General features: G+C 36.0%; 1 protein-coding gene across 2 annotated transcripts; it reads left to right on the top strand.

Moving 5' to 3' along the window:
- Positions 1-504: 504 nt before the first annotated feature.
- Positions 505-15,648, top strand: LOC124530989 (probable histone-lysine N-methyltransferase CG1716). 2 transcript variants are annotated; one of them, XM_047105366.1, is made up of 19 exons: positions 505-694; positions 970-2,698; positions 2,881-3,009; positions 3,674-3,973; positions 4,266-4,356; positions 4,482-4,643; positions 5,042-5,262; positions 6,014-6,174; positions 6,313-6,449; positions 6,627-6,955; positions 7,283-7,454; positions 7,988-8,259; positions 8,635-8,749; positions 9,727-9,868; positions 10,696-10,806; positions 11,433-11,536; positions 12,232-12,390; positions 13,049-13,339; positions 14,101-15,648. In XM_047105366.1, exons 2-19 carry the CDS (start codon positions 984-986, stop codon positions 14,257-14,259), a joined length of 4,770 nt encoding a protein of 1,589 aa, XP_046961322.1. In that variant the 5' UTR covers positions 505-694; positions 970-983; the 3' UTR covers positions 14,260-15,648. The 2 variants fall into 2 exon arrangements, with proteins under 2 accessions (XP_046961322.1, XP_046961323.1); XM_047105367.1 differs by having other exon boundaries at positions 516-629.
- The last annotated feature ends 970 nt before the right edge of the window (positions 15,649-16,618 follow it).

Raw genomic sequence — 16,618 nt, 5'->3', positions numbered from 1 at the left:
TTCGGATAAATTTGGTTCCTGGGAAGTTGCACTAATGATCATTATTTTAAATGATCATCACTTAAATTGAAAAAAAAAATGATGTTTTATTTATAAAATAACACTTCAAAAGAATTAAGATAATATTAGCACTTTTGCAAAGCTTGATGTTTAAACGAAAGTGTAATTTATAAGTAAAACCATAAAAAATAAAAGCATTACAGTCTAGCGAAAAATATACAATGTAACTGATATTTACTTATACTAATATAAACACTAAATTAATCTTTAATGAAATAGTTCATTTAGAATACTTCCTATCTTCCTATTTTTGTCTATTGTTCTTACTGACCTTTGTGTAGTATAAACTTTGTACGAATAATGGTCAATTTTAAATAATATTTATATTAATAATTTGATATTCATCATAATAAAATTCTACTAAAAATATTATAAAGAAAAACATAAATTTATGACTTTTAGAATTATTCTCACAATATTTATTTTAATTTGGCTATTGGCAATTGGCATTGACAATTTAGATTTTAGGCACAACAAATTCAATGATGGATGCCATAAAAAAGTAATAGGCTTATAAAAATGAACTAGTCGTTACTAGCAATTCGATTAATTATTTGTGAAAATATATTGTAAGTTATATTAAATTACAAGTATTGCAATACATGAAAGAATAAATCAGTTTCAGACAGTAATGGTATGTTTTCATATAGTTAAATAATATATTTTAAGGCCATCGAACCGGTGGCTACGCTATGTGATTATCTACCGAATAGATATTGTTATATTTTTAAATAAATTTATCTTTAAAATAATGATTTAGTGCTTAAATATTAAGTACAGTAATTTCGTATATATCATAACTACAATATGGCATTGACAGACAACGAGTAACGATCGAATAAGGTCACTGGTGTTTTAATATCCCATGCATGTTTTCTATTTGGTTGTCATAGCTCCTTAAATTTTTAGGTTGTTTGCCAACAATGGCAAAGAGAAGAAAGCCAGCAACAAAAGCTCCGTCTCGTCGATCCACTCGACGCGGGAAACAGGCAGAGGGAACAAACACAACTGATGGCGAGACGTCGACTTCGACTGAACCTGTCCCCGAAACATCTTCAGAGGATAAACAACCGCCTGATACTCATAATGTTCCAGAGTCAACTTCGGGGCCGAAAATAACCTCTCCCTCAAATTTACAGTCTTTAAAATCAATTTCAGGCAATACAATACCAATTGTAGCTCTTCATAAGAAGTTTGGTAAATATAGATGTTTGTTTAATAACGATGATCGGTTCAGTAAAAAATATGAGATTGGTAGTGATAGTGAAACCAATAGTAGTGTGGAAATCAGAGTTGTAGATCCATGTGCAAGTTCAGAATCTGATGCTGCATTGGATACTCAGTCCGACACTAACAGTGGGGCTTGTTCTAGCCCTCTTAATTTACCTGTTAATTCTTTGCAAGGAAATTCTAGAGAAATGTCACCACCTGTCACACATGAAACACAAAGTGAAAATGCCTTGTTGATTGATGACAACACGGAATGTGGAGACAAAAATAATTTCAGTACTGAGAGCATGAAACCTTTGGAACTAAATGAGAATGATGTAAACAAAGATTTGCAAAATGAAGACAATCAGTCCTATTTGAAAGGTTTAGATATTAGTGAGCAAATAAACCAAGAAAACCGAGAAGTGACATTGGAAGAACAGTTAGAATATGGTGATGATGATGAAGTTATCACAATAGTACAAATTGTGGAGGATGACAATCAAGAACTTTATTATGATATTAATATTGAAAGTCCTAATCAAGTACAACAACAAGAAGAGGGAATTACAAAAGATGAACAGAACAAAGAGGCTGACTTTCAAAAAAATTTTGCCAAGCTTAATCTTCAAAAGGAATCTAACCCTAACTCTCCAATGGATTGTTGTGAAATTGTTGATATTCGGACCCCACCATGTAGCACTCCAGATATACAAGCCCCTAATGATACTCTGACAAGACCTGATCCTAGCTTAACACCAAGCTCGACACTTTCTGATGACAGTAACTCTTCACGAGTCATGGAACAGAACACAAATTTTTCCAATGATTCCTCTGAGTCATCGCCAACTGGTGTTCGTAGGTCAAGTCGCATTAAAACTATAAGTAACATGAAACAGAAGACAAAAGGATATGGTTTAGTGAAAACACCTTTGAAAAAAGCTTTAATTACTCAGACAAAGTTGAAGTTAGAAGAGATGGGATCAGACAGTCAAGAGAGATCATCTGATGGCCTCCAAAACAATACTCTTAATTCCCTAACATTCCCCATACCATCTGAAATGCCAGTAAAAGTAAAATCTCGGTGGCGTAGATCTAGTGAATTAGAAATGGGAGCAAATTCACCAGCTAACTCACCTCTGGCCAGTCCTGGCTTACCTCAAAAGTTGCCACCGTTAGAAGAAACTCTAAAGGAGTTGGAAGAAGAGAAACCTTCCAGTCCATTGTCAAAAGAGGCTTATGATAGGATAATTGAAGAGAGAATGAATCAGTACCAACACTTGGATGAAAATGAATACTTGTGCGAGCGTATGATTAGTAAAGAGACAAAGAAAATGATCTGTGATTGCTTCATGACAAAGGATGAACTTGAAAGAGGAGAGCTTGCATGTGGTGAAGATTGCTTAAACAGACTATTGATGATTGAATGGTAAGTTTTGATCCATTTTCATGTACTATAGTTACAAATTCAATTAAATCAAAATTTTAAGAATATTAATTTAAATTAATTCATTTAAAATAATACCAAGATTAGTTACAATAGTGTTTTAACTTGTATTGTTAGTTTGTATAATTTGTATGGGTTCTTGCTACACATAAAAATAATTTTAGTAACTCAAGATGTCCAGTCGGTGATCGATGTACAAACAGAAGGTTCCAGAAAAAAGAAAATGGTTCTTTAAGAGTATTTTATGCTGACAAAAAAGGCTGTGGAGTGGAGGCTAGTTCAGATATATCAGCGTAAGTTTACAAAACCATTATAATTAATGACCATTAAAATGTTTGCATAAAATGAATATCCATGCATAAACAAATGTTCATAATGTTTTAAAATTATTATATAAAATTGTTTTATGATTGTGCTACATCTTGTACCTAACTCATTTAAATAACAATACCTTATGCTGTTTGTTTGAGATTTATTTTTGTTATGCGAAATGTTGTAAATGTATTCACAGTTTGAATGGACAGGCAGTGCGAATATTACATATGATAATATCTGCTGACTTAATAATGTTGAATATAGTTCATCGATTTTCTTATTTTTCCTTACATATTAATTTTGAATAAACTGCGGTATTGTAGATTTAAAATAGTATTTACAGCAAATCACAGTTAGTAGAAAGAATAACAACAATTGCATTAAAGGGATTAGTAATGTATCTTATATATTGGAAGAGATTAATCTGCTAAAGTAAATCTTGCCAAATGAAAATTCGAATGAGGTTGGAAAACCATATTTAACACATATACTACATACATTGATTAGATTTGACTCTAAATACACTATATTTTTAAATTTTTATGCTAAATGATATTCTAATAAATATTTAATATGTTTCAAATGCTTTATTTATGAAGTTATTTTTATATATTTGTTTACATTCTTTTTTTTTCTTTGTAGAGGCGAATTTTTAATGGAGTATGTTGGTGAAGTTCTTGATTACGAGCAGTTTTATAAACGTGCACAAACTTATTCTGAGGAGAACAATCTACATCACTATTTTATGTCGTTGAAAGGCGACACGGTTATCGACGCTACACTAAAGGGCAACATATCGAGATTCATAAATCATTCCTGTGAGCCAAATGCTGAGACACAGAAGTGGACGGTCAATGGCGAATTGAGAATAGGTTTCTTCAGTAAAAGAGACATTCCGGCGGGAGAAGAAATAACCTTTGACTATCAGTTTCAGCGTTTTGGGTACGTTTGTTTTATTACTTAATATTCTAACTGACTACTTTTTTTCATATTTATAAACATATACGTATTAATTTATGCAGATTTTAAAAAAAAAAAATTTACTTTTTATTTATAATACAAGGTTAAGAGTTTATAAACTGTTTTATTACTAAAAACATTTATTTTTTAAATATAAATTTACATATATGTATGTTATGCATACTATAATTACTACTTTTAATGTTACTAGATCTTTTCATGAGGTAATAAATCTTTTATGAAATATAATAACATTGATATACTGTGTGTACAGCAAGGTAGCTCAACGCTGCTACTGTGGAGCAGACAATTGCCGCGGCTGGATCGGTGCCGAGCCCGACTCCGACGACGACTACGACGAGGAGGTTAGGGTTTTTTATTTAGTAAAAGTTACAATTAAAATTACAATATTTGAATATAAAAAAGTTTAGTATAACACTAACTACGATTTAAATAAAAATGTTGAAGATTATAAAAACATATCATTCAGGACGAGGAAGATGTTTCCACTTCCAAGTCGGGAACAACGGAGTCGTCGGAGGACGCGCAGATGTCGGACGCCAGTGCGCAACCCGCCAGGCCGCGCGTTCGCAAACCTAAGCGAGACCGAAAGTATAAACCGAAGGCATCCGACCTCATACAGGACGCCGACGTGAGTACCAACGCCTAGCGAAAAGTAAAAGTAAAGTAAAGTAACAGCCTGTACATTTCCCACTGCTGAGATAAGGCCTCCTCTTCCATTAAGGAGAGGGTTTGGAACATATTCCACCACGCTGTTCCAATGCGGGTTGGTGGAATGCACATGTGGCAGAATTTCGATGAAATTAGACACATGCAGGTTTCCTCACGATGTTTTCCTTCACCGCCGAGCACGAGATGAATTATAAACACAAATTAAGCATATATATAGTGATGCTTGCCTGGATTTGAACCCGCAATCATCGGTTAAGATGCACGCGTTCTAACCACTGGGCCATCTCAGCTCTTAGCGATTAAATAGTAATTATAAATCGACGACGTATGTAACACTCGCGTTTCGCAATCCGGCAGATCGAGGAGGACCTGGAGGCTCTCGGGCGCACGGGCGTGAAGAACCAGGCGCACACGCTGCGCCTGTCGCGGACCGTGGTGCGCGCCAAGACGCGGCGCGCGCAGGCCGCGCTGCTGCGCCTGCTGCGCGACGCGCACCTGCCGTGCCGCCGCCTGTTCCTGGACTACCGCGGCCTGCGCCTGCTGGCGCCCTGGTGCGCCGACGCGCCGCTGCCCTTCCGGTGAGCGCCCCTTCACTTCACCGTTTTTATTATCTACCCTATATACACTTCTTAAAATTAGTAAAAAGTTAAATAATAGGCTATTTGACTGGTTTTTCAAATTCCTTTTATATTATTAAGAGGTTAAGGAACTCAATAAAAGTTAATTATTTTATTTCTAGTACATATTTGCCGAAAAATATCATATTAAAAATTCCATATTTAAATAACGCGCGAAAACGCTACTTGGACAATATGGCGCTGCAATGGGGTCGGTGACGACACTTTGCTGTATTTTAATCTGTGGTACATATAGTAGAAAAGCAAGGTTTACAAGAAAGTGACTTCATCATAAGCCCGGCCAATCAGGAGCGTTTTGTGTCACGTGACAAACGTTTGAAAAAATGCATTTTTATTTATTGATTTTTGAATAAATTAAGTATTATTTTCAAGTTTCGTTAATAAATAACCATTTTTAAACACATCATATACACTGATTACAATAATTCACAATTTATTTTTCGCATTGTCAAATAGCCTATTATTTTAGACAGAGAATTTGCAGACTTTCTCTTTGCATCGCCCTTAACTGCTAAATACATTTTGTTTTTAATTAGGTATGTTTTTACACGCTGATTTAATTTAAAATAAATATGATAAATAATTTTGTTAACAGACTGTGTAGCATTTCAAACGTCGAGTGAAGACTTGTTGACTTGTTGTTACTGCCGCACATACTAATATTATTGACAATATGCATTCAAATTTTCAGACTTGAAATGCTTCTAACAGTGGATCGGCTACCCATCCCTAACAAAACAATGGTACAAGAGAGCCGATTCTTTACAATAGTGGAGCGATGGCTCAGTTCCACAGACGTCCCTGCAACAGATATATCTGCACCAGATGCTGTGTTCATTGATGAGGCTACTGGTATGCATTTTGATTTAGAAATAAAAGGAAACATAAATTTAATAGTAGGAATAATTTATTAATATGATAAAATTTAAAAACTTAAACATGTATTAGTTATGTAAATATAATATTATATCTATAGCAAAATAATTGCAGGTTTGCCTGTAGAACTTCTAAATCGAACATCACAAGATGAAGCTGCTACCGTTGAAAAGACTAAAGAAAATGCTGCCATCTTAGAAAAAGTCAAGGACCTATGTAATCAGCTAATTGAGAGATGGTCAAGTTTGAAGGTAAAATACTATGTTTAATATTTACAAATAATTTATAGTATTCATAGTTAAAATAAGCCTTTTTCTAAGTAAATGTCATTGTATCAAACATTTTTAGTAGATTTATCTGGCTGTATCCAGTTTATTCCGGTTTGATAATGAATTATCTGATCAATAATATTATGATGGCATTTATAGGAAGTATTTAAGATCCCAAAGAAAGAACGTATACAACAAATGAAAGAACACGAAAGGCAGGCGAATGTTGAGAGAAGGGCAGCAGACTCTAGCGGTACGAGAGATCGTGATCGTGAGAGGGAACGAGACCGCAGGGACGAGCGAGATCGTGACCGGAGGGAGGAACGCGATCACCGCGACCGGGAACGAGAACGAGAGCGGGGGAGAGAGAGGGAACGGGAGCGAGATAGGTACAGGGAGAGGGAGCGGGATCGAGAGAGAGACAGAGATAGAGACGACCGCGACAGGAGAAAAAGAAGACCTAGTCCAGAAGGAAGACGAAGTATACGGTAAAATAAATTATTCCAATATTTAAATTTCTTATTATTAATCAACTAGTTCAGAGTCCAGCAGATCTTGGAACCTGTATATTATGTTGTCTTAAATTTTCGCGAGGCGCGGGTAGTCTACCCGTGACCACGAACACTGCAAAGTGCTCGAAAGGGTAGACTACCCGTGACCACGAACACTGCAAAGTGCTCGAAACGTCGGGATGTTTAAAAATAATTAATATACGCGATTCATCCGTTATAATTAGTTTTATTTAAACCTGTATATTATTTTGGTAATAAATACATTGGCAAATGTTGGTCACATGTTTGGTATATGTTTCGCAGTCTGAGCGAGCGCGTGCTGGCCGCCGTGCCGCCCATGAGCAAGGAGGAGCGGCGGCGAGCCTTCGCGGAGGCGGCGGCCGCGGCCGACGAGAGCCGCCGCCAGCGCGACCGGGAGCAAGCCGCCTGGCCGCGCCCGCACTACCCCGCCTGGCCGCAGGACGCCTTCGCGCAGGTACTGCCTCTGCTTTATAGATAAACAAGCCCTTTCCGATCTCCTTGATCCTTTGGCTTTGCGTAGAGATGTTGGATCACTCTGCATCTTCTACCGATTTTTTCACGGGGAATGTTCCGAGGAATTGTTCGGATTAATCCCGGCTGCTGAATTTCACCTTCGGACATCTCGTCAAAATTCTAAGTTTCACCCGCACCATCTTGATGTCCGAAAATCCACAACAGCGCGATTTCTTAGACATTTTCTGCCTCGCACAACCACTTTGTGGAACCAGCTTTCGCCGGCGGTTTTTCCGAACCTATACGACATGGGAACCTTCAAGAAAAGAGCCTACTCCTTTCTCAAAGGCCGGCAACGCACCTGCAAGCCCCCTGGTGTTGCAGATGTCCATGGGCGGTGGTAGTCACTTTCCATCAGGTGAGCCTCCTGCTCGTTTACCACCTATTCTATAAAAAAAAAAGAAAAACACCACCGTGGCGGTGAGTCGTTAATGTTTATTGAGCTCGTTGTAACAATCTTACTATTATTGACAGATGTTTCCACAAGGCATGATGGGTGGTACGCCTAATATGATGGGTGGACAGAACATTATGGGTGGAGCTCCAAACATGATGGGTGGGCCTCCGAACATGTTGGGCGCTGGCAACATGGTTCCCATGGTACCACCTGGCGTGCAAGGCATGATGCCGGGCGTCTTGCCTCCCGACATGCCTCCTGATTGGGTTGGACCTAACGGAGAATTTCAAGGACCCCCAGGGTTCTGTCAACCATTTCCTGGGCCGCAGTTTTGTATGCCACAGCCAAAGTGAGTATGGGTTACTATTCTTCTATTCTGCTATCTATATTTATCTGTCGTAAATATCTTACTGCTTATTTTAAATATTTTAAACTTTGCAAGGTTGTAGAAGAGTAAAATTCTCGTGGACGGATTGTAGAAATTGGATAAATAGTATGGGATAAATCCTTATTGTATACAAACAATAGATATTGTTATTTAGATTGTGAATGTGTATACTTTTTGTTTACGCCTTATATCTACATTGACTATTTTATGGAATTGTGTAATCTATTCTAATCGTTATAAAAAAACTCTCAAACAGTCAACAATTATAATGATAAATGAATTAAATCGGATTAATATATAGAGAAAAAGCTTTAACTAATATTCCATTGTCACCAGCATGATGGGAATGAGTGGTTTCGGCATGGGCGGGTTCATGTTCGGCCAGCAGCTGCCGCCGCCCTTCCCCGCGCCGCAGCAACCCCCGCAGCCCGCTCTGCCCGTCGCACACGCGGTAATAAACAATGTTTCTCATCAAAGTTATTAGTCTGGAAAGTTCGAAACTTGATCACACAAATTTTATTCGACGTTTAAATATGTCACACAATCTCTTTTAGTCACAGCTCTTAATGTCGATATATCTCACCAGTTTTTTGATGGAATCGAATGAGAATGTTTCTTAATTCTATAAACATCATATTGTCGTATGAGTTATTATAATGTAGACGAAACTTATGATATGTATTTGACGGCGCCCGCTAAATGCGGCGCTATTTACTTGATTAAATACAGTGCACAAAGTAAGAGATACAAATCCTATATCAAGAGACAAAGATGATAATGGCGCTCCAGTGCCGTTATATTTAATCGATCAATGTAAATAATTGTAATAACATTAAATTACAAATCAACTCGTGCTTAAAATCAATGAAGTTAAGCAAATCATCAAGACGATACATACGATAATGTATCTTGAACAGATCCTTATTCTGGGATATTTCGAACGCACTTCAAGTTTAGTTCAGAATACTGTACCGTCAAACTTAACAACCCCCATGCAATAAGGGGTTGTCCATTAATCACGTGATCTTTTTTAGCATTTTTAACACCCCCCCCCTCCCCCATTGGTGATACGTAGTGAGGTTTAAGACCAACCCACCTCCCCCTTCTCAACATCACGTGTATTTTTAGTACCTACAACGAATCTTAAAATTTTCTGAATATTATCTTAATTTAAATACAGGTATAAATTATAATCTTATTTTATTCTGAAATTAAGGACCATATTTGTTTAAAAATCGCGCATTAGACGAAAAAATAAATACACGAGATATCTTACTACACCCCCCCTCCCCCTTGTGTTATTTTCGTGATTTTTATCAAACACCTCCCCCCCCCCCTTTCAAGCCTCACGTGATTAATGGACAACCCCTAATTAAAAATAGAATAGTGTACTATATTATCTCATTTTTACTCTTCTATATGACACAGTTGGAGGGTGGCGCGACGGAGTTGGGTGAGCCCGTTTTGCCGTCCATGTGGCGCAGCGCGCTTGACGGGCGCGGCCGCCGCTACTACTACCACGTCAAACTGCGCCAGCCGCAGTGGACGCCGCCGCCGCCGCCCGACCAGGGTAAGCACTCCTAGTTAATTACAAGGGAGCAATTGGGGTCAAAATGATAGAACTATATATATGACCTTGACATTTAATTAATTTGAGATGTTGTAAAAGCACATGTGTGTACAATGTAATTTAACGATTCAGAGGATACGACATAGAAATAATTGATAATTGAATTGTAAGGGAGTCTTTGGATACCGACATTTCGAGATAGTGTCAAAGGTACCCCTACGAAACCATTTTGGGCATTATTCATTTTGTCCATGTCACCAATAGGGAAGATGCGATATTTTTATTTTTGTGTTAATTTTAAAGAGCTCCAAATAGGATAGACCACAAGTATATTAAACATCTAAAAAACTTTAATTTACTAAAAATGCGGTTTCAAAATGTCAATTTCAATTTTCGCGCGAAAACGGATCTATATGTCGTATGACGTTACTGCTGTCTGTCACTGGCCCACTGATCGCTATTAATTTTGGTTTCAATGTTTAATTTTTTACAACTATAACCTCAAATAAGTAGTCATAACAGGAGTGACGTCACTGAACGCTATATTAGTGTTTTGAAATACGCTTCCACGTTACTTTAATTCGTAATTATTATTTAAAAACAAAAATTATATCAAATAGAAACCTTGCAGTGGCCCTTCTTTTATATTTTTTAAAATTTTAATGGCGAAATTTTCATAAATATTATATTTGCATGTTTCCCTATGTAATTATTTGTAAAATTAAGTCAGTGTATTTTTGACAACCAAAAATATTTAGCAATAATTTGTATATAATTAATTGTTTTTTTGAATGTTTTATTAATTTAATTATCGTGTCGTTTTTTAGATGAAAGCTCCTCGGAAGAAGAGGCCGAACCAATGACTGCACTCGAGTCTGCGGTGATAGGACGACCTGTTAAAGGCAAACTTGTTGAAGGCGTTAACGGAATCTATGAAGGTTTTATTATTTTTAAGTTATATTTATAGCAACATTACTAAAAAAATCAAATTTATAATAAATATCAAAATACCCGATTTTACATTTATCTGATATATATAAAAAATATTCTTCATGTATATAACTAATTATGAGAGGGAATAGCTGTAAAATAGTTTGATTAATTTATAAGACTAGCTAATTTATAATATAAACAAAAATATCCCTTGATATAGATATTAGGCATCTAATACAATTGAATCATCATTAATCAGTTTATTTATAATCTATCTAAAAAAGTAAAAAAAAAAAGTAACAGCCCGTAAATTTCCCACTGCTGGGCTAAGGCCTCCTCTCCCAATAAGGAGAGGGTTTGGAACATATTCCACCTCGCTGTTTCAATGCGGGTTGGTGGAATGCAGATGTGGCATGATTTTGATGAAAATGGACACATGCAGGTTTCCTCACGATATTTTCTTCACCGCCGAGCACGAGATGAATTATAAACACATATTAAGCACATGTGTATGGTGGTGCTTGCCTGCCATGCCATCATCGGTTAAGATGCATGCGTTCAAACCACTGGGCCATCTCATCTTATCATGTATAAAATGTATATTCTAATAATTTTGTCGTTCTGTTCTCAGTAATAAAAGAAGATTCTCACAATGGGTTGATCCCAGATCACGCTCTCCTCAACATGAAGCCAAGGAAACGAAGACCGGGCCTCGTATCAGAGAGACCTATCAGTGTATGTCATCTGTTCCTTAAATAAAATATTTATTTATTTTTCTACTTCTTACTTTGAGTCTGGTGTTCACTTAATGTAGATCTTTCTGTGAAATGTTTCATTAGTGACAATATAATCATGTTTAGATTCCTTTTAATTTTTTTATATTATTTATTGTTTTTATTTGCTGATTTTTCGAGGATATAGTATTTGTCATGAAGAATGGTTGAACTCCCAAATTGGTCAGTTTTAAGTAAAAGACAAAAGTAAAAGGCTTGCTCAGGGAGATAATACCACGTTTTATCTAGTGAATAGATTTTAATCGTGTATATCTCAAGAATGAAATCTGGATAGAATCTTGTTTAAAATACTGTTAAACAACAACAACAGCCTGTAAATTCCCACTGCTGAGCTAAAGGCCTCCTCTCCCTTTGAAGAGAAGGTTTGGAACATATTCCACCACGCTGTTCTAATGCGAGTTGGTGGAATGCACATGTGGCAGAATTTCTATGAAATTTGTGACATGCAGGTTTCCTCACGATGTTTTCCTTCACCGCTGAGCACGAGATGAATTATAAAGACAAATCAAGCACATGGAACAGCGGTGCTTGCCTGGGTTTGAACCCGCAATCATCGTTTAAGATGCACGCGTTCTATCCACTGGGCCATATCGACAAAAAATACTGTTAAAAATAATGATAAATAAAAATCCACAGCCCCGGACGGAAGAGGACAAGCTGGCGGGACGCATGGAAGTTAAGCGTTACAAGCAGACGAAGGAGAAGCTGCGGCGCCGGCGCGAGCGCCTGCTGCACAAGGTGCGCCTGCTGGCCGCCGCCAAGCGCCGCGGGAACATCTCGCACAAGGATCTCAAGGTACACTGCCGAGCTCGGAGCGAATTGTATACACGATTATGTATACATTTTATAAATATACAGATAAGGAAAGTAATAACTAAGTTTAACTTCTGTAATAAATACATTTTTTTTTTTTTTTTACTTACTGTGACTTATTTAAAATTTTGTGTTTACATAGTTAAATTTGAGACGACTTATTTATTATTACATTCATTTATATTTATATGTGTAATTGTTAATTTTTTTTATTAGTATATATATTTATGTATATATATGTATGTATGTTTATTTATATATGTATTATTGTATATATAAGGCACCACCTTTTCGCTGCACAATTTCCCCAAATAAAATCGCTACTTAGCGATAAGACCGCCTTTTTGTACATTCTAATTTTTTTTTTTTTTTTGTTCCATGTAAAGTTTATTGTTTGTGGTGTACAATAAAATATATTCTATCTATCTATCTACAGGAAATATAAATTAATATATATTTTTATTTTATAATTTGATATTTTTAATTTATTTGTTGGAAAAAAATCTCACTCATTTCATATTTATTTTAATAATTTTGGCATCTTAATTATTCATTCATGAAAAGTATTGAATGAATTCAATAATTCATTTGTTTTACTACTCTCCTTAAATAATATTACTAAAACTGTATCTGGTTTCAGTTCGTCGAACTAGACGAAACGGACAGCGAATCCGAAGGGGACTCGGACGACGGCGTGCTGGACAAGATCGGCATGAGCTCGCCGCCCGAGCCGTCGCCGGCCGCGCCGTCGCCGCCGCCGCCCGCGCCGTCGCCGCCGGCCGACGCCGACGAGAGCGCGCGCCGCATCAAGGAGCAGTTCCGCAGCAGCATGGCGCGCGTCATGGTGCAGCACCTCAACCCCTACCGCCACTCGGACGCGCCCGCCGGCCGCATCACTTGCACCGCCGACTTCAAGCACCTCGCCAGGAAGGTCAGTGACTGTTGACTTCCAAGCAGGATACATTAATTGAAATAATTGTATTTAATTAACATGACGTTGTATTTTTTAAATGTTAAAAAAGAGTAACTACTGAGCTTCTTGCCGGTTCTTCTCGGTAGAATCTACTTTCCGAACCGGTGGTAGCTTCACTTAATTGTAAAATGACGATTCAAAAGTGCTTATAAAAGCCTACTTGAATAAAGTTTATTTTGATTTTGATTTTGATTTTTTTGATATTTCTTTCATGAAATAAGCTTTTGCGACGACCTCCATGGTCGAGTGGTGTATACACCGGTTTTCATGGGTTTCACTCTGAGGTCCCGGGTTCGATTCCCGGCCGAGTCGACGTAGATTACCATTAGTTTTCTATGTTGTCTTGGGTCTGCATATTTGTGGTACCGTCGTTACTTCTGATTTCCATAACACTTCAGCTTGCTTGCTTGCATGCTTCAGCTACTTACATTGGGATCAGAGTAATGTATGTGATGTTGTCTCATATTTATGATTTATGATTTTTAATTTTCTCTTGTTATTTTATTAATGGATTTTAGAAAAGAATATATAGTCGATTATATTTACTAAAAAGAACTAACTACTCTGCACAGCAAGTTATTGAATTATTGATAAATGGTTAACATTTTGACTATAGACTCGATTGATGCTGCTGATATAACAAATAATGTCAAATGAATCCTATTCTAATGTAGTCATTACTCTATTGAAATATTAATATCATAATGTATCTTCAACAGTTAACCCACTTCGTAATGCTAAAGGAATTAAAGCATTGTCGCTCCGTCGAAGAGCTGATAGTGACGGACTCTGTGCGCTCCAAAGCGAAGATGTTCGTCAGGAAATACATGGCGAAGTTCGGGCCGATTTACAAGAGACCGCCTGAAGAGATTGAATAGCGGCAGGTTTGTCAGCTTAAAGCTGCCATAAGGAACTTGTTATAGCCACAAGCCTGAACACTTTGTGTGAAGTGATACTAAGTGTTAAGTGGAGTTTTTGTAAAAGAGATGTGAATTGTAAATGTTGGTGAATATTGCAAGAATTTTTGTAGAGGAGAGCAATGACATAAATGAATCAGTCCATTTAAGTTCTATTTGGACGAGTTGTCCTTTCCTACTGGTGAAGATGTAATTTAAGAAAGCAGTAAGTGGCATTACTTGTAGGTTATCGAAATTGTGTTCAGAAACTGACTATATGATATGTGAACATTAAAACTGCTGTTAGATATTTTGATGATGAACAAGAATTAATAAAAAATAATCAGGTACATGTTTTCTAGAACAATTTAATTGTGTAGTATGAATTTATTCGTTTCTCTTTTTTCTGATAACTGTACAAAGTTAAAACGGAGTGAAAGTGTATGAAAGATTTAGTGAAAGGCTTTTGGTTTTTTTCTTAAACAAAGTCTTGCATTTGGGCAAATGTTGTAATGCATATTTTCTTTAATACATGGTTTATCCATATACATTGATATACATATAAAAAAATATGATATATTAAATCGATAAGGTACGATAAATTGAATCGGTCAATTTTAGATTCTGATTAAATAAATTAAGAGAATGCATTGAAGATTGCTTTGATCCTATGATTTAAACTAGCTAAGTAGATATAAGCTCTATGGACTTGTAAATATAGCTATATAAGATTCTTAAATTTCTTTTAAGCAACTCCTCATTTAGTTGTAATATTATATTATAATACATAAGTTGTTAAGAGAAGGAGATGATGCAAATGAGCTATTTGTTCGTGATCTCTACGTAGGGTTGAATGATTGATTGATTGATTTTGTCAAATCAAATATAGACTCGAATAGGACTTGGAAGTACAGTATTACTGTTAGTTAAGTAACTATGTACTATCATTGAAATTATAGAGAGCAATTGTTTGAGTATCCATGTGTTGTATTTTAAAATTAATCCTAAATATTTTTCGTATTTAAATCCTTGTAACAGGTATTCAATGTATTGATTGGTGATACCGAATGATTTGCAATGCAGGAAAGTGAAAATTATTGCAATAGAATCATGAATTGTTTTTATATAATTTAAATATAATTTAAATATGATTTTAATTTTTTTTTTAAATTGGTTAAGGAAAAAAATCATCACCGTTTTTTTATATTAGACAACAGTTATTTTAATGTCGATAAATGTATATTTTGTAAATACAAGTCTAATGTTGTCAGATTGTTTTGATAAAGAGACTACTTTATGTAAAAGCTGTGAGTATGAGATGATACAAGAATAAAATCGGTCTCCCTAGAATGAGTTTCACACGCAAACCAAAAAATTCGTATGAAACTATCCACCTGATACACTTAAACAAGTTGTGCCTGACGATTTCACCCACATTTGAATTCTTACTATACTTATTTATGAAACATGTAAGGTACATACCTACACTTTCAGGTTGGTTGATGCTCGTTTTTTAAGGTACATGCACCTTAATAAACGGGGCATTTAACATACTAAACTTAAATGAGATTAATCAAACTCCGGTTTTATAATATTAGTGTATATTTTTCGTTTACGTGCACGATGGTTTGCGTTTGACCTTCTAATCTAGGGTCACTGATTTAATATATAAGTTGTGGCAAAGAGATCTATGCCGTCAGAACAAATAAAATTTATTTCTTTTAAACTAATTATGTTTTATTTTCAATATTATTCCATGTTCAAAGAATCGGCGAAGATGTCCAATGTTTTTGTTTTTAATTTTCCAGTGCTAATTTACACTTCTTCGCTTGTTTAGAATTTTTTGAGCAAATCTCATCTTTTTTCCATGAATTGCATTCCTGGAATTCAATGTGCGGTAAAATTCATTCTATTATACCAAATGGACAAGAAATTAAAACAAAATTTTGGCAAAAACTAACTGTAACATACTTTTAATACGTATAATTGTTAGCTATCAGTGCTGCGACATATGGTGTATCGGACCTATGGCTGAGTACCGAATTTTTGGTCAGTGGAAAAGTCGTTTCTTGAACAAGTAATACATTTCGTCCACCATTCATTAAATCAATATAAATTTGCTGTGTTTTAACTTTATTTAACTCGTTTCTAAGTATTTGGTATTCCGCCGGATATGAACAAATTACCAATAACAAAACATCGAATCGTCGCTGAATAGTTGCCGTAACTGTCAGTAAAACTATGGTTTTGATTTATATTTGTCTAAATAAGGAGCTATAAACCAAAATTACTGACGCGTACTAGGCATTCTAGGCACCAGCGTATCCCACATACCCCTTCC

This window comes from Vanessa cardui, chromosome 7 (genome assembly GCF_905220365.1).
Source record: "Vanessa cardui chromosome 7, ilVanCard2.1, whole genome shotgun sequence".
Classification (NCBI taxonomy): domain Eukaryota; kingdom Metazoa; phylum Arthropoda; class Insecta; order Lepidoptera; family Nymphalidae; genus Vanessa; species Vanessa cardui.
The sequence above is the reverse complement of the archived record's forward strand: the minus strand, read 5'-3'. Positions and strand labels throughout refer to the sequence as shown.

Bases quoted from the DNA above. Each gene is read 5' to 3' on its own strand.
- LOC124530989 (XM_047105366.1), top strand. From the start codon at position 984: ATGGCAAAGAGAAGAAAGCCAGCAACAAAAGCTCCGTCTCGTCGATCC. The intron at 8,750-9,726 runs GTAATAAACAAT...TATATGACACAG, and splicing joins CTCTGCCCGTCGCACACGCG to TTGGAGGGTGGCGCGACGGA. The intron at 9,869-10,695 runs GTAAGCACTCCT...GTCGTTTTTTAG, and splicing joins GCCGCCGCCGCCCGACCAGG to ATGAAAGCTCCTCGGAAGAA.